A 15,441-nucleotide genomic window follows, 5' to 3' on the forward strand; every position below is an offset into this window, starting at 1 on the left:
AGCCCTCTGATCGGAAGGTCGGTGGTTCGAATCTGCGTGACGGGGTGAGCTCCCGTTGCTAGTCCCAGCTCCTGCCAACCTAGCAGTTTGAAAACATGCCAATGTGAGTAGATTAATAGGTACCGCTTCAGTGGGCAGGTAACGGCGTTCCGTGTAGTCATGCTGGCCACATGACCACGGAAGTGTCTTTGGACAAACGCCGGCTCTTCGGCTTTGAAACGGAGATGAGCAGCGCCCCCTAGAGTCGGACACGGCTGGACTTAATGTCAAGGGAAACCTTTACCTAAGAGTTCTTTGCCTAGAAATATCTTAATTAAATAAACATGCAAATCTTCCTTCGAGTACCCTTTTGTGGCAAAGTTCTCTGATAAGACCATATCACAAACCTAAGATGTTTGAACAAACATTCTGTGAGTATTTGAGTTAAAGAAATGACTGGAAAATATACCTAAAAGTAATGGCCTTTTTAGATTGATAAATGTTTGAAATAAATTATTTTGGTTTCTGCTAGCATTAAGGGTAGTGTAAAGCCCTGTTGTGGTAAACCTAATCCATCCCACTGAAGTTCTTCCTAGTAATCGCTGCTACTTTTTCTTCCAGCTTTCTAAGCCATGATGTGCTTTTCCCCTCATGATAAATGGGCAGTTGCTGTAGCAATGTTACAAGGCATCCAAATTTCCTCTCTTGAGGAAATACTTCTTTTCTGGAATTGCATTTCCCCAGCACTTAAAATACACTTAAAACTATTTTTTCCCTTCTGCTAGCATTCTTGTGTCTGAGATGATTGGACAATAATTGTACAGGTGTCACGGCTTTCTGCCACCTAATCCCTATGATAGCTCTGCTAATGTATAAAATGTGATGGTCCTCTACCCCCATCAACTTACTGCTTCCCCCTTTAAGGGGCTTATATCAGCCTAGCCTACTTACTTAAATACAATAAATCAGTAACATGCACTTGAATAAGCAGAAATTCCAGTCAAAACTTTATTAGTATTTTTAATTCCATCTCCTTTTTAAAACAGAGCATCACCAGAGAAGTCAGGAGTCTTTGTGCTGGATTGGAACAGAAGTGCCTGAAGGCTAATGCTGATCTGGCTGGGAGGCAGAGAGGTTACGTGAGTAAATGCCTACATGGTCCCATTCCATGCATGTTTACTTCTAAATGAATCATAACGAATAATACTAATTTTTGCTTAAATGAGCATGAAAGTTCTAGTTTTTCTGTGAGTCATAATCTTTTTTATGGCTTCCTCCTTTATTTAAACAGTGATGTGGCATCCTCTGGTTCGGCTGAAGCAGTAAAGAAATTTGAACGGCTGACATCTCTAGTTTGTTCTGTGTTAGAGGAATAGTTTCAAAACACCAGCCAGACCTACCTGTGTACCCCCGAGAGGCTCTGACTTTTAGCTTGTGAAAGAGCTTTTGCCAAGCACAAGGAAGGAAAAACCATCAGGAAGTAAATTGTTGGAGTGTCTCCAGGTGAGCTTTTTACTACCCTTTGTTAGAAGGGGCAAGCTTTGATTTGGCCTGGAAAATCTCTTGGAGAAGCTCTTGAATCATTAAATTAATATTTAAATCTCTAAGTTTAAACTTAAATCCTTCAGTTTCAAGTGGAGAACATATTTTAAAAAGGGGATCTCCTGGACTTTTCCAATTGTTCCCTATACTGAAGATAATCTAGATATTTTTAAAAAATTGTTTGCATTTGTGTCTATGTTTTCTAGGTGTGCCCCTTTAGCAAAGAATATGGTTGCTCGGAGAATTGGAGCTCAGGGGATCCTCATTCTCAGTTGGGTTTCCCTATGGGTAAGCTTCCCATTGAATAAACGGGACAGGCTATTTGAGAAGGAGGATGCCCGGCGTACAGGTGGCAACCTTATCCTAACACCACAGGAAGAACATTTCAATGACAAGCTCATGAACCTCAAAGAAACAGAAGTAATTAAAGCTATGCAAACTGGGCTGTTTCCACCTGCCATGCATTTCTTCAAGGCTAAAGGTCTCATTGAACAAAGTGCCGTTTTCAGCATCCTAAAAGAAATGCCCAAAGGTAAGGATCCCAACCTGGTCTCCCCTGGCATCTCCCAAGACTTTTGTGCTTAGTGGATAGACTGGATGGTTATATGGCTGCTCATGGATGACTAAAAGAAACTCTGTGGAGAAAAAGGACAATGAGTATTGTAGGTAATCTGCTGCTTTTCAGCTATAGAGCTTTTGCTTTCAAAAAAACTCTACCAAAATTAGTCACATTTTTTAAAACAAAATCAGCAACTTCAGATAAAATTATTTCCCCAGCTTGCGAGCAGGTTCCAGTTAAGCTACAAACTACAGACCAAAAGGCTGGATGTTTTCCTTTGATATTTACACAGTGTTACTTTATTATATGAAACATACACTTCTACTGTGTTAAACCTAATGTATACAACTAACCTACTTATCTGTGCCTAATTATATATATAGTTATAAGTGATAATGGCATAGTGAGACATGAAAAGTGACAATATTTAACAGTTACAAGTTTCCTTTTTCCCCTGAGTTTCTTTTAACTGCCCTCCTTTTATAGCAATAAAGGTCTCAACTCCTCCATACACAGCTGGCTGCTGTAGCTCTCCAACTGCAGGGGCAGTGGAATGGAGGGTGGCAGGGGTCTCGCAGTGTAGGGTAGCGAGCAGGACTGCAGCTGGTGCCAGACTGGGGCAGCTGCGGCTTCCCAGGATGTGGCAAGCAGCTCCAGAGCCATATGGTCACCCCGCAAGGCAGGGTGCAGGGCAGCCAGAATGGCAGAGATGGGGGGAGATAGGTGGGTGGGGGACTTGGAGGCAGCCCCTTACCTTATTGAGGCTTCCGGGGCTGGGAAGGATCAAGCCCAGAATGGCTTGGATTGGGGTGGGTCCTTGCTTAACGACCTGCGATTCTCAATTAATGATGGCATCTGGGACTGTCGGGATTGCAGTCGCCAAGCGATACAGTCACACGACATCTCGCTTTACAACCACATCGCTTAGTGACAGAAGCTTCCGTCCCAATGGTGGTCGTAAGTTGAGGGCTACCTGTACAGGTGTGGGTCTTTGCTCTCTTAAAGTCCCAGGGAACAATCCATAAGGAAGGAACACAATTAATAAGGAAGGAAAACTCAGGTCAACAGCTTTGAGACTTTCTTTTCACACAACTCCACTTGCTTGGCTTTTCCGTACAACAGGATTCTATAAAATTGGTTATCAGATAATGTATACCCAAGGTCCACAAGAATTTTGAAGAAATATTAATCCAAAATTGTAACCAATTTTTTAAAAAATCCTGTGTCATTTTAACTTCTAAACAAGAACAACCCCTATTGAACTAGACATTTTTTCTCCATTACTAGTTATTTCAGATAGATACTTAATGTGTTTAAATGCTACAACATACTGTATATCCTCTGGGTGATTCACAGAATGAGTTATAATTCATGCCTTTATTCATTGGGTACTGGAATGCTATTTTAAAGTAATGTGTATTTAATGGGATGGGCACACAAGTTACTCTGTTCGGACAAACTACAATGGGAACAGTAGCCTTCACAATATATTTCTGCCCTGCCTTTCTGCATACTAAGAATTCAGTTTGGTAGTACCGATAACAGCAGACTTTGCATGGCAAGTATTCAGATTATGTAATGGCCACTGATAGCTATTTTTGTTATTTTGTATTTAAAAGATTTATATGGCTATTTTTGTTAGTTATAGAATCACTAAATATAAGATTCTGAAATAACACGGGATCATCTAGTCCAACTTCCAGCCCGGTGTAGTACTCTGCTACTACAGTATCCCAATAGATGGCCATCCAGCCACTTCCACCAGTTCCCAAAGCCCTCTATACTGTTGAAGAATTTTACCCTGAAACATTTTCCAGGCTTGGGTGACCAGGGCTTGTGATATTTCATGGTATTAAAAAAGCGGTTTTCTTGCATTCTTGTCTCAAGTGTGGAACGTGATTGCCTTCTTATACATTTTATCTGGGCCTTGCATAAAATCTGCCTTCAGTAAAGTTATAGTGAGATCCCAACACAGAAAGAAGCTAAGCAGGAAAAAAAAGTCTTAGAGACAATATTGTGAAAGCTGTTCCCACACCATAATTTGTTCACTGCCTACAGTTAAAAATGCAAGTATTGCTAATTTTAAACAAAGAAAACCTTCCTTTGCTAAGCCTTTTGGACGATGATGCAGCCCAAGCATTGCAGCCTTTGCATGATGTTATTGGCCAGGGTCTCTGTTTACCATTTCAATCTAGCCTTGTGTAGGGCCAATTTATCTTTAAACAGAATTTCTTTCCCTAGCTTTCTACTGTTTGAGACAATTCAGCTAGTCAGTTACAGGCTTCATCACCAACACTAGTCAGTTTGCTGTATTGCACTGCAGTATAGATAGTTTCATTGTTCCAGCAAAACAATTCAAGCCATGGTCTTGTTTTCCTTTGTTCCACTTGCCTCTTCCTTGCCCACAGGTGGCCTTTTACATGTGCATGACTACGCTATCCTGAGTGCTGACTGGCTGGTATACGACGCTAGTTACATGCCTCACTGTTACATCTGCTTCTGCCCTAACTGGACTGTTCAATTCAAGTTTTCACATCCTTCTCCTCCTACAAATGTGCCTCCTTGCTCCAAGTGGATATTGCTGGAGACCTACCGCAAGAGTCTGGATGATGTGGCTGAATTTGATAAGAGGTGGGTGAAAGTATTTCTGATTGGTTTGTGAGAGAGTGAAATTGGGAAAAGTAGCTACAGCCAGGCAGCAACGCTTCTCACTCCATCTTCCTCATACCTTCATTCATTAACTTGCAATTTTACCCACAAGCACCCACACCAGTGTTCCAGCTGCCTGGCTAATTGAGCCACCACCACCACCCCGGCGTTTTCAAGGACCTGCTGGCATCCAGAGGCAGCCTCACCCCCCATCCAGACCATTAGCTTACAAAAGCAAATGCTAAGACAGCGTCTGTGGGGGCGGGCGGTGTAGGAGAAAAGGAAGTAGGAAAACAGCAAGCAGGCGAGGAAGCGGGAGGCGATGTCTGGAGATTGACAGCTATTACAGGCAGGCAAGAGGGCTATCAGTTAACTGCCAGGACCACAAACAATGGTGGGCAGCATGTCCTGGTGGGATTCCTCCCTGGAGCTCAGCTGGAGTGCCCCAAAGCAACACTGCTTAAGAGCAGAGTTTGGAGCTTAGCCTGGAGCTCGGCAGCAACTAGAAAAGGAACAACCACACTGAGGCAGCCCCTCATCCCAACTAGTGCAAGAACTTTTGGAAAAAGGCAAAGGTTGTATGCTACTTTATAGACTTTGAGACTTTTGTTTGAACTGAGTATTAAAAGACTGAGTATAAAGGCCTGAGTGTTAAAAACGTAATTACGTGGCAACGGCAACTTGCAAGTCCTAGATGGGTGGAGATGACCGAGAGCAATAGCCTGTTGTTGGGGAAGGTGTGTGCTGTAATAAAGCATTATGTACAGATTTGCTACGCTGTGTTATGTCCAGTCCTTGGAAGGCAAAGAACCCTCACATAGTTACAAGCAAATTACACGATTATGTTACCTCTCTCTTCCCCAACGTGGCATCTTCCAGATGTGCTGGGACTGCAACTCCCAGAGTTTGTAGCTATGGTTCCATTTGAAATGCGGCAGATTGAGGAAGGCTGGTTTGGAGCACCAGCTGGATAATTTTAAAGATGGAATACTTGTTCTGCATGTTTACTCCATCGGAGCCTCTTCCTGCATCTTTTAACCTAGAACCCATCACACTATTTCAGTGGAGCAGACATTGTGTTGAGGTTGTTTTAATCATATGACTCAGCATTTATACAACGTGTTCCCTAATTGCTCAGGGTGCCTTGCATTATCCTTACTGTGACCCCACATTAAAAATGTGGGGATGGAATGGTTGATAAGACAATATTTTAATCATCCATCTAAAGCTTCTTAGTGAATTAATGACTGAAGACAGAAAATTCAACCCTCACTTCTTTATAGATATATATCTTGCACTTCAAGCACATACTTTACATGCAGGTTACAGATTCAGACCCTGGTATCTCCAATATACTTAAAACTCTGGATAGTCATTGCCATTCAGGATCAACATTACTGGACTAGATGAATTAGTGTTCTGACTCAGTATAGTGGCTTGTATGTATCAGCCCTTTAGTTCTATTTTCTCAACATAAGGCAGCATTGTGCATAATGGAGCTTCGTCCAGGACATGGCAGTAGATTTGTCTCTAGAAACTCAACCAGCACTCGGGCTAACAACAGAGGAATCAAGGACAAGGCTGCTGGGAAAGGTACAGTATGTTGCTTTACTGCAGATACTAGAAAACCTAATGAAGAAGATCACATCTTGCAGAATCAAGCAGTCAAGCCCTCGTTAACAGCCCCATGGTTAAATCTTATAAATAAACATAATTCCCAATATATATGGGAATTGATTTTTTGCTGCTTATTTCTCAGCCTTGGATGTAGAGGGCATCTGCATCATGTTTTGATGACTGCCCTGCCGTGCCAGCCTCAGCCCTCACTCCAAGACCTACATGGTGTCATTGAATAATCTGTGTTCTGCATTAGTCAAACTCCACTTCGAGTTCTGTGTCCAGATCAAGGCATCTTATTTTAAGAATGATTCACAGAAACCGAAGATTGATGGAACTGGGTATATTTAAACATGGAGAAAAGGTGATAATAGCACTTCCTGGTATCATGCAGAAGACCAAAACTAATTCTGTACCCATCCCAAAGTACACAAAACAGAATGATGACCTTAAGTTACAGAAAGGGAGATTCAGGTTAAATGTTAAGAATATGTTCTAATGAGGCATTACTTCAATAGTAACACCAGTTACCTAGAGAAGCGGTAGGCTCCCTTCACTGGCATCTTTAAGTGGAAGATAGGCACAATCTGATGGAAGTACTTTAATCTGCATTCCAGCACTGTTTAGGTGACCCAAATGGCCTTTTTAACTCTATCATTCTATCATCCCAGCCAGACTTGGCCAGAAGAGATTACTGGATTTACACTGTTCACCACATAGCAACCCACTGGGGATTCATGTTGTCTCCAAAAATTGGTAACTCCAGTCTCTTGATCCAACACGCTGTTCTTCCCTCCTGCAATGGGCGACGAAGGTATCAAGCTCCAAATAAAAGATTTTCTTCCCCATATGAAAAGAATGGGTGAATGACAGCACCCAAATCTGTATTTCTCCTGCCACAAACAAAACAGAACAAAACAGAACAAAACCTTCTTTCTAGTGCTTGTAGAGTGAGATGAAACTTTTGGCTCTTTATAATGAACCACTCTTGTATTTCCTGTGACAAAGCTGCCTCCTGGATCAATGCTCAGTTTTTCCTGCATAGGATGACGCTTATGGTGACTTTAATCATAAAGCCATTTAGAAAGTCAGATTGACATAAACCTCATTATGCTCTACAGTTTGGATACACCAGCTAACTTAGAGGCAATAACTACAGTTCATGCATAGTAAGCACAGATAGCTCAGGAGTTTATTGCCTGATGAATTAAGAGGCAAATATTCAAGCAGGAAGTTATCCAAGAATCCATGGCTGGGTAACCAAGATGTACATGTTGATTTAGCTAGACTTTGTTTAGCTTTGTTCCGATGTTAATCTCTGCAAATGGAAGTCTTTCATGTTTTTGCCTGTATAATCTCAGTTGCTTGACTAACGAATAGGGTGGACAACACATGTCCTCCAGAATACATGTGGCCCTTGAGTTTCCTTTTGGATCTTCTAGAATTCACAGAAATTAGACCATTACATCTGATGACAAACTGCTAATTCACAGAGGTATATTTTCCCTCTGTTTTCAAAAGGAAAAAAAAAGGCTTTAAGTAGATTTAAGCCTCTAAGTTAGCTGGCTTATCTAAGCTGAAAAAAAAAGTTATAAAATCATCACCCACCCAAACATGCAAAAATCCCATTCCTGCCTACCCATATGATATGATGTCATTGTATTATAATCCCACATGCTGTGGCCTTCAACTGCTATTTTTTAAAGTCCTGCTGCTAGCTTTCAAAAACTGGCCAACTCAGCTTTACGGTTAACCAACCAGATGGACTTTCCATGAGTAATGGTTTATAAGTCAATGTTAGTTTTAAATGGGTTTGTGGTCTAGCATTCTAGCTGCCCACTCTTTGTATCTTTAGATAGAAGGGGCCTTATCCTCTGAGTTAGAATTAAGCACTATTCTCTTGGTTCTTGCAAATATGACCTCAGTATCTTTTCCTTTGATGGGTTTGAACAAGCAGGTTCTTGCAACTGTATTTTGTTCCTGAAATATGATTTCTCCAGATGGTTCACTATGTCCCAGTGAAATCCAAAAGACTTGTGTCCAAGACAGTATGTCTGGATGTAGCATAAAAATGCTGTTGAACTTTTCTGTAAAGATCGGAATGTTATTGCCATGTAGAAGTCTGTGTGTGTGTGTGTGTGAGAGAGAGAGAGAGAGAGAGAGACCCATGGTTACATCAGATACACAACATGCATTCACATTGGTTCAAGTCAAGCAAGAGTACCCAATTTATTCAGTCCAGCAAATGTCAATTTACATTCATATCCATCACACAATTCCCTTTCTGGGATAAGCAACTTAATCCATAACACAGAGAAGGAATAATAAATAGTAAGCAAAGGGAATGAAAGGCATGAGATAAGAAAAAGGAAAGGAAATACAGTTAAATCTAATTTATAGAACACTTAATTTCCCCTCTCCGTACTTTCTTATCTTTGCAAACCATCCTCAATTTAATTCTGTATACTTCAAATGTTGCCTTTTATTCTTCAAGTTTCTCTCCTTCTGTAGATCTCACCAACTCCATCCAGCTGCAAGTCTGATTCTCCTTCCTCTTGACCCATTCACTCCTCCTTCGTATATTTGTTTTGTAATTTAGTTCTCATTCATTCTTTCATTATGGCCAAACCATATCAACATACCCCTTTCACACTGATCACTCACTTTTGTGTTCAGTCTACATTCATTCTTCACCCATTCATTCTTGACCCCATCTCTTTTTGCTTTATCACACACACTTCTTAAGTACCCCATTCCCACTGCATTCAACTTACTTTTATGTTTCTTCTGACATTTCCAACTCTTCATGCTCTTATACCCAGCCAGTTTTGCTTCTTTTGACAAATGGGGATTCCTGACAACAAGCCATGTACAATCCACTCCCTTTCTGCCAGGGTTTGCATGCCTTAAAATTTCTCCATCCATTTTCCTATCCATGGTAAACATTCTGTGAAGGAATAAAAATTCATCATTTCTGTTTGGCTCACTTTATCTCAGAGACACCTTCTCTTTTCTGAGGAGAAAACCAGGGCAGCTTGATTCTGCAAGAAGAAAATGTTGCTGAGGTTAAAATGTTAATGGCAATACTTCCATACTTGGCACACATCAGTCCTAAAATTGGAATTCTACATTATCTTAGTAGGACTGAGACATGGTAGGACTTATTTTGAGTAAATATTATCAAGCTGCCTGAAACTTGTGAACAATTTTTTAAAAAATAACTGTACTTTAGGGTTCTCTTCCTTTTTGCCAGTTCTTTATAAATATCTCCCTGCTGAGCTGAAGGAGATTTTAAAATTATAAAATGTCTTTTAAAATTGCCATTCTTTGCAATTTTTTGGGCCCTGTACTTCAGATAACTTTGTAAAAGACGCCTCTCTGCACTTCATTCCTGGTTTCTAGGGTGATGTTTGCTATGTGGCTACATAAGCAGTTCTTCTCAGAATAGACCTGAAATGGCCGTTACTGCCACATATAAACTAGTAGAAGATGCTGCTGTGTGTGCTATGGTTCATTTCCTTTCTATTATGCTGCATTGTTTGTGGAGTAGTTTCTTGCATTGCCCAATCTTTTGTCTGCCAATGTAACGAAAGACCCCCATTGTCATGCACAAGAGGGCAGAGTTAACGTTGCTGTGGAAACCTTAACTTTGAATTCCCTGACTGGTAGACACTTAAAAAAAAAACACCCTGAGTGAATTAGGGCTACTGGATTTTTAGTTTCCTTCCCCACTCTTTTTAATCTAGTCCCCCCATCCCACTTAATAAGGGAACGAAACATTACATGTGGTTGAGAGCACAGGGAAGGACTTCATAGGTAGGGAAACAGAAACTGGCCCATTAAATGTGTGACAAAGAGACTCCATTTTGTGCTACCCCATCCCATCTGTTGACCAGACCCACCACTACCTTGGTTTATGATAACTGGCAGTGCTATCTCTTGCAAGTTGTAGGAGCACAAATAATAATAACAACAATAACAACAACAACACATCTGGAGTACCCCTTGAACACCATCGGCGTTGACAGAAACACCATCAGTCAATTGCAAAAGGCAGCTTTACTTGGAACAGCTTACATCCTGCGACGATACCTTTAATGTTATTAAATAACAACATCTGTCTATCCCAGGCCCTTGGGAAGGACTTGGTAGGTGGACAAAAATGCCAAATCCATTCTAAACATCCAGCTGACTGCGACCAACCATAATGATGGCAGAGATGATGTAGGAATTCAGTCTAGGTCTCACTTGTGTAATTGTGTGTACTTTCCATTGCTTAGGCTCTGATTAGGAAAGGCAGCAAACAGGAACTATTTTCAGTTGTCATAGTGAAAGAATGTGGTCTGGGCCCTGGGTGAGACCCTGGTTTATTATGAAGGGCTCGGATGGAGAAACAGCATGAGCCAAGCTTGATTTGCATATTTTACTGCACACAATGAGCATATTTGCATGTTACTCACTTGGGGGTGTGATATAAGTCAAAAGACACTTGATTGGCACATTTTTATGATGAAATAAGCCGGAATTGCTTCTTCCAAAGGAGAAAATGCAAGAGTACTGATGAAAATTGAACAATTGTTAACAAAACTTATCTATTCGGAGGCTTTAGAACAAATATATGTGAGTGGTAGAAATTGCTCAGTATTCAAACTCATTTTGGGTAATAGAATCATACGGTTAGATGGGATCTTAGAGGTCATCCAGTCCAGTTGCCTGCTCAGTGCAGGATCCACTCGAACATTTCTGACAGACCACCCAACTTCTGTCTCAGTATTTCTCAACCTTGGGAACTTTAAGATGTGTGAACTTCAACTCCCAGAATTCTGGGAGTTGAAGTCCACACCTCTTAAAGTTCCCAAGGTTGAGAAACAGTGTTCTACCTGAAGCCCTGCAAGAAAAATCAACACTTCATGTGGCAACCCATTGGGCTGACAGCTAATATATCCAGGATGTTCTTCTTGTCTTTCATTGCTAAGTATCAAGATAGAAACTAGAGTTAAACAGATGTGGTATATTTAATGGTACAATCAAGTCAGTTGAAGACCTAGTGGGTGCATTTGCACATTGTTTGAAGCTTGGTTAGTGTTAACCTTCCATATATTTTTGTGACATGATACATTGTCTGAATCTAGCCTATTTCTCTAGTTTATGGTTCATTATGTATTACGTGAATCCAAAATGTAGGCTAACCCAGTAGCTACTAGGTTTTACTGAATGTTTCACAGGCAGCTTTCAAAAGCATCTTTCCTCTTATTCCTTCTGCTCAATTTCCTAAAAAGAAGCTTTTCCCCCACCCCACCCCCAGAACCAACAGACATTAGCGCTATCTGCATTTTTACACCCTGATGCTAATCTCATGAGATGCTAATTCTTGCAAAGGAAGAATTAACTATGTGAGGGAGAAGCAGACCCTGGATTAAGTGGGTTGGTGCCTTCTGCATAATGTCTGTCTGAGGCTTCCCATGAGAAGAGCAGATATGCTTGATCTGGGATTCCCATCAGAGGTGGACTTCCCGCTGACTTGGTACCAGTAGGATCCTGAGCATTTTAGCTGCTGCAGCTTGGCTTATTAATAAGTCTTATTTCTGGCCAAATGTTTCTTCTGCAGTTCTATTTTTAGTAGCACAATTCTCAGTTTTAGCATATCTTGTGGTTTCTCTGAGCATGCTCTTACTTCTCTATAATTGTAATAACAGTATAATTGTTAGCAGCAGTAACAAATCAGCATTCCAGTTTACTTTCATGCAATTTAATCACCTTTTCTTTGGCTTCTTATGTTCCCCTCTGGACCTGAGACATGATTGTGGCCAGTTATTCATGTGGAATGGATTCTGCCCCATCTTCAGCATGACAGCCCCTAAGACCTTTGAGAACAGCTACCATGCCTTCCTGAGTCTTCTCCTCTCCAGGTTAAGATACCCAACATTTCCAAACTTTCCTCATAATCTTTTCTTTCCAGGCCACTTGTCATCATGGGTGTTCTTCTTTGGACCTACTCCATTGCCCAGAACTAGACACAATGTTCTACTGTAGGTGTCGCGTCACGCGACCAGTCCTTCGCCCTTCGGTCTATGGGATTCCCTGGGGGGGAATGAGCCAACGATTCCCTCGCAAGGGTGAGGTCGAAAAAACAACGGTAGGCACAGGATTCTTTTGTGGCGAGTGACGCTACATCTCAGGAGGTTGCTGGTACTGCCCCCTGGGCCACGCCCCCACCTCCTTTTATTCAGCAGTTCTATCAGGGCGGGGGAGTGAGTACAAAGAGAATAGGGAAATACAACTCATGCCCTTATAAGGGAATATACAGCATTCTGAGGCTACGTGAGAGACGTACAATCTAGCTGTGCAGTAATGGAGTCAGGTACGTCACAATTCCACCTTTTTTATTTAATTTTGTTCCTCCCCCAGAGGGTCTGAGTCGGGGAGCCAGGGACTCTTCAGTCCAAGGAGACCCATCCCAGCGTCCTCTCTCGGGGGGTAGTGTGACCGGGGGTCCTTTTCCACTTCTGATTCACTATCGGAGGACCATCCCAAGAGTGGTGTTTTCTCCATACCTACAGCAGAGACCAGGTGTTGAACAGCAAGCTTTGTCTCGGATACCTCTGAGTCCAATGTATGAAGTCTCTGCTTTAAGAAGCGGAGAACGCGACCCAGCACACAGGGGCCTATGGTGCATACGAGAATCAATAACAGGAGGGGCCCCAACAGAGCGGACAACAGTGTGGTTAGCCATGGAGAAATGCTAAACATATTTTGATACCATGACATGGATTGTTGGCGCTCCAATTCCCTTGTTTTTAAACGGGAATTGAGCTCTTTCATAGAGTCCAATACTACTCCTGAGTTGTCGGCATAAAAACAGCAGTCTTCCTTTAGAGCAACACACAGACCCCCTTGTTTGAGGAACAGAAGGTCGAGACCCCTACGATTTTGCAAAACCACTTCGGATAGAGAGGTAAGGGAATCTTGTAGCGCCACAATAGATTGTTCGATGGCGCGAAGGTCAGTGTCAATGATAACGCTAAGGTGACGCAGGTTCTGATCATTGACAACAAGGGCTGACACACCAGTGGCGGCTCCGGCCGCACCTAAGCCCAGTAGGACTGATAAAGTTACAGCAGTCACTACTTCGCGCTTAGCCTTGAGGGGATAATGAGGGGGCTCTAAAATGGAGAGAAGTTCGTCAGGGGAATAGATAGAAATCTTGGGGAGTAGGAGCACCTGAATACAAAAGGCGTTAGTTTGTAACAAGGTATCACCATATACACATGCGGTGAGGCCAGAAGAACATGCCCAAACAGAGTTGTTCCCAGGGATAAAGTATTGCCCTGTCAATCGGGCAGAGATATTACCAGAGGTAGTGTAGAGTACACCGTAGCCACCATGGCCGGTGTGACCGTTGATGTTCAAGCGATTTTTTGGAAGATAGAGGGCACAGTGATCATGAGAAGAATTAAGGCAATATTGAATATAGTTAGCAGGAACACGGCCAAGGCAGCAGCCCTGCCCTATTATAGAGGTGATAGTCAACGTGGTGTTTTGCCAGCGGCAGGAGGCGGCTGAGGTAGAGTTTCGGATAGGGTCAGGAGAACCGACTGCTTCATAGAATGGTGGGGAGGAAGACAAGCAAAGCCAACATCGAGATGTGTTAGAAGCGGTGTGAACAAGGGAAAAGGAGGAGTTAAGAAGAGAGACAAGGGGGTTTTTTTGTTTGGTGAGGGGTTTAAGAAAGGTGGAGTGAATGTCGTCGGCATTGGGCCCAACAGGTGGGGACTGAGGGAGAGTGACCTGTCGTTGAATGTAGAATATGTTGCCGTAATGATACCCGGGCCATCCGGCATATATACGACCTCCCCATTTTACACCTGAGTCCCAGGCATTCCCCTGAGCTTTTCCTGCAGCAGTGAATTGTACAATAACCGGATTACATCTATTCCAACCCCCCTGTCCTGCCGCATTCTTTTTGGTTGCGGTGCACCTAATGTCCTTTCTCAACCGAGTGAGGGTGATGTAATCAGTCTTATATGGAGGGATCCAGTAGATGTAGCCAGTGGAAACGCAGGACCAAGATTTGCAAAAGTAATCTGCTATGCCTCCGCAGTCGTGCACGTGATCAGGGCTGGTGTCATGTCCTGGGCACACATACAGGGGATACCTTTTAACGGTGGAGTGGCTGGGCTCTGGGAAGCCGTCCAGCCTCCTGTAGGCTGTCACTCCTAAAAGCATTTCTGAAAAGTCAAAATACAGGTTAGGGAAACAAGATATAATTGGGCTATAACAAAAGGAGGTATTCAGGATCTGTCCCAAGGCATCGCGGATTGTCCAGGTGATATTGTAAGGGCGATGCGATCCCTGGGCGTCAAATGCCAGTAGGCGTCGTCCCTGCCAACGGGCGGGCTCAGGAAGGGAGAGTAAAAATAAGGTGAGCGTAAGGCGAGATGAGGTGGCGAACCCCTTAATTAATTTTGTTATTTCACAGTGATATTGTCCTAGATCGGTCAACTGTACGTTGGTGATAGCAAGGGTAGTTTGGCGAAAGTGATAAGTGATGGAGTAGGAATCGCCATCTTGGAGAAGAGTGTTGTTGCGAAACCAGCGCCAGAAGGTGCCTTTTCTTTTGATGGGAGAGCGTTGAAGACATTCCATGGCGTTGGATGCTGAGCTGCGGCCAATGGTGGCAGGGTAGCGTAAACGATGGGTTCGAATGAGAGAGGTTGTTTTAGGGTTGAGCGTTGAAGACATTCCATGGCGTTGGATGCTGAGCTGCGGCCAATGGTGGCAGGGTAGCGTAAACGATGGGTTCGAATGAGAGAGGTTGTTTTAGGGTTCGTTGTGAGGGGAGCAGAGATGGAAGAGAGATAACAGAGAAGGAGGGTCAAGAAGGTGCTTGTCAGGAGGCTGCCCATGATATGGCCGGATGCAGCGAGCAGGAACCCAGAGCACTCGATCAGGAAGTTGCACAGCAGCGTAGCCTTTTCCCCAGGTGACGAGTTGCGCAGGGCCTTTCCACTCAGGGCTGGGCAGTTGCCTAAAATAAACAAGGGGACGGGAAGAGGGAACTACTGGCTTGGAAAAGTGTCGAGATGCAGCCGTAG

General features: G+C 42.9%; 1 protein-coding gene across 1 annotated transcript in view; it reads left to right on the forward strand.

Annotated features, from left to right (window-relative positions):
* Window positions 1-904: 904 nt before the first annotated feature.
* ADA2 (adenosine deaminase 2) overlaps window positions 905-15,441 on the forward strand; it is a 33,967-nt gene continuing 19,430 nt past the window's right edge. The window contains exons 1-4 of the mRNA XM_063308131.1: window positions 905-1,118; window positions 1,271-1,482; window positions 1,742-2,053; window positions 4,489-4,711. Of these exons, the coding sequence (XP_063164201.1) occupies window positions 1,750-2,053; window positions 4,489-4,711 (527 nt within the window). The 5' untranslated portion in view covers window positions 905-1,118; window positions 1,271-1,482; window positions 1,742-1,749. The remainder of the gene's footprint in view (window positions 1,119-1,270; window positions 1,483-1,741; window positions 2,054-4,488; window positions 4,712-15,441) is intronic.

The sequence above is a fragment of the Candoia aspera genome, chromosome 7, assembly GCF_035149785.1.
Source record: "Candoia aspera isolate rCanAsp1 chromosome 7, rCanAsp1.hap2, whole genome shotgun sequence".
Classification (NCBI taxonomy): Eukaryota; Metazoa; Chordata; class Lepidosauria; order Squamata; family Boidae; genus Candoia; species Candoia aspera.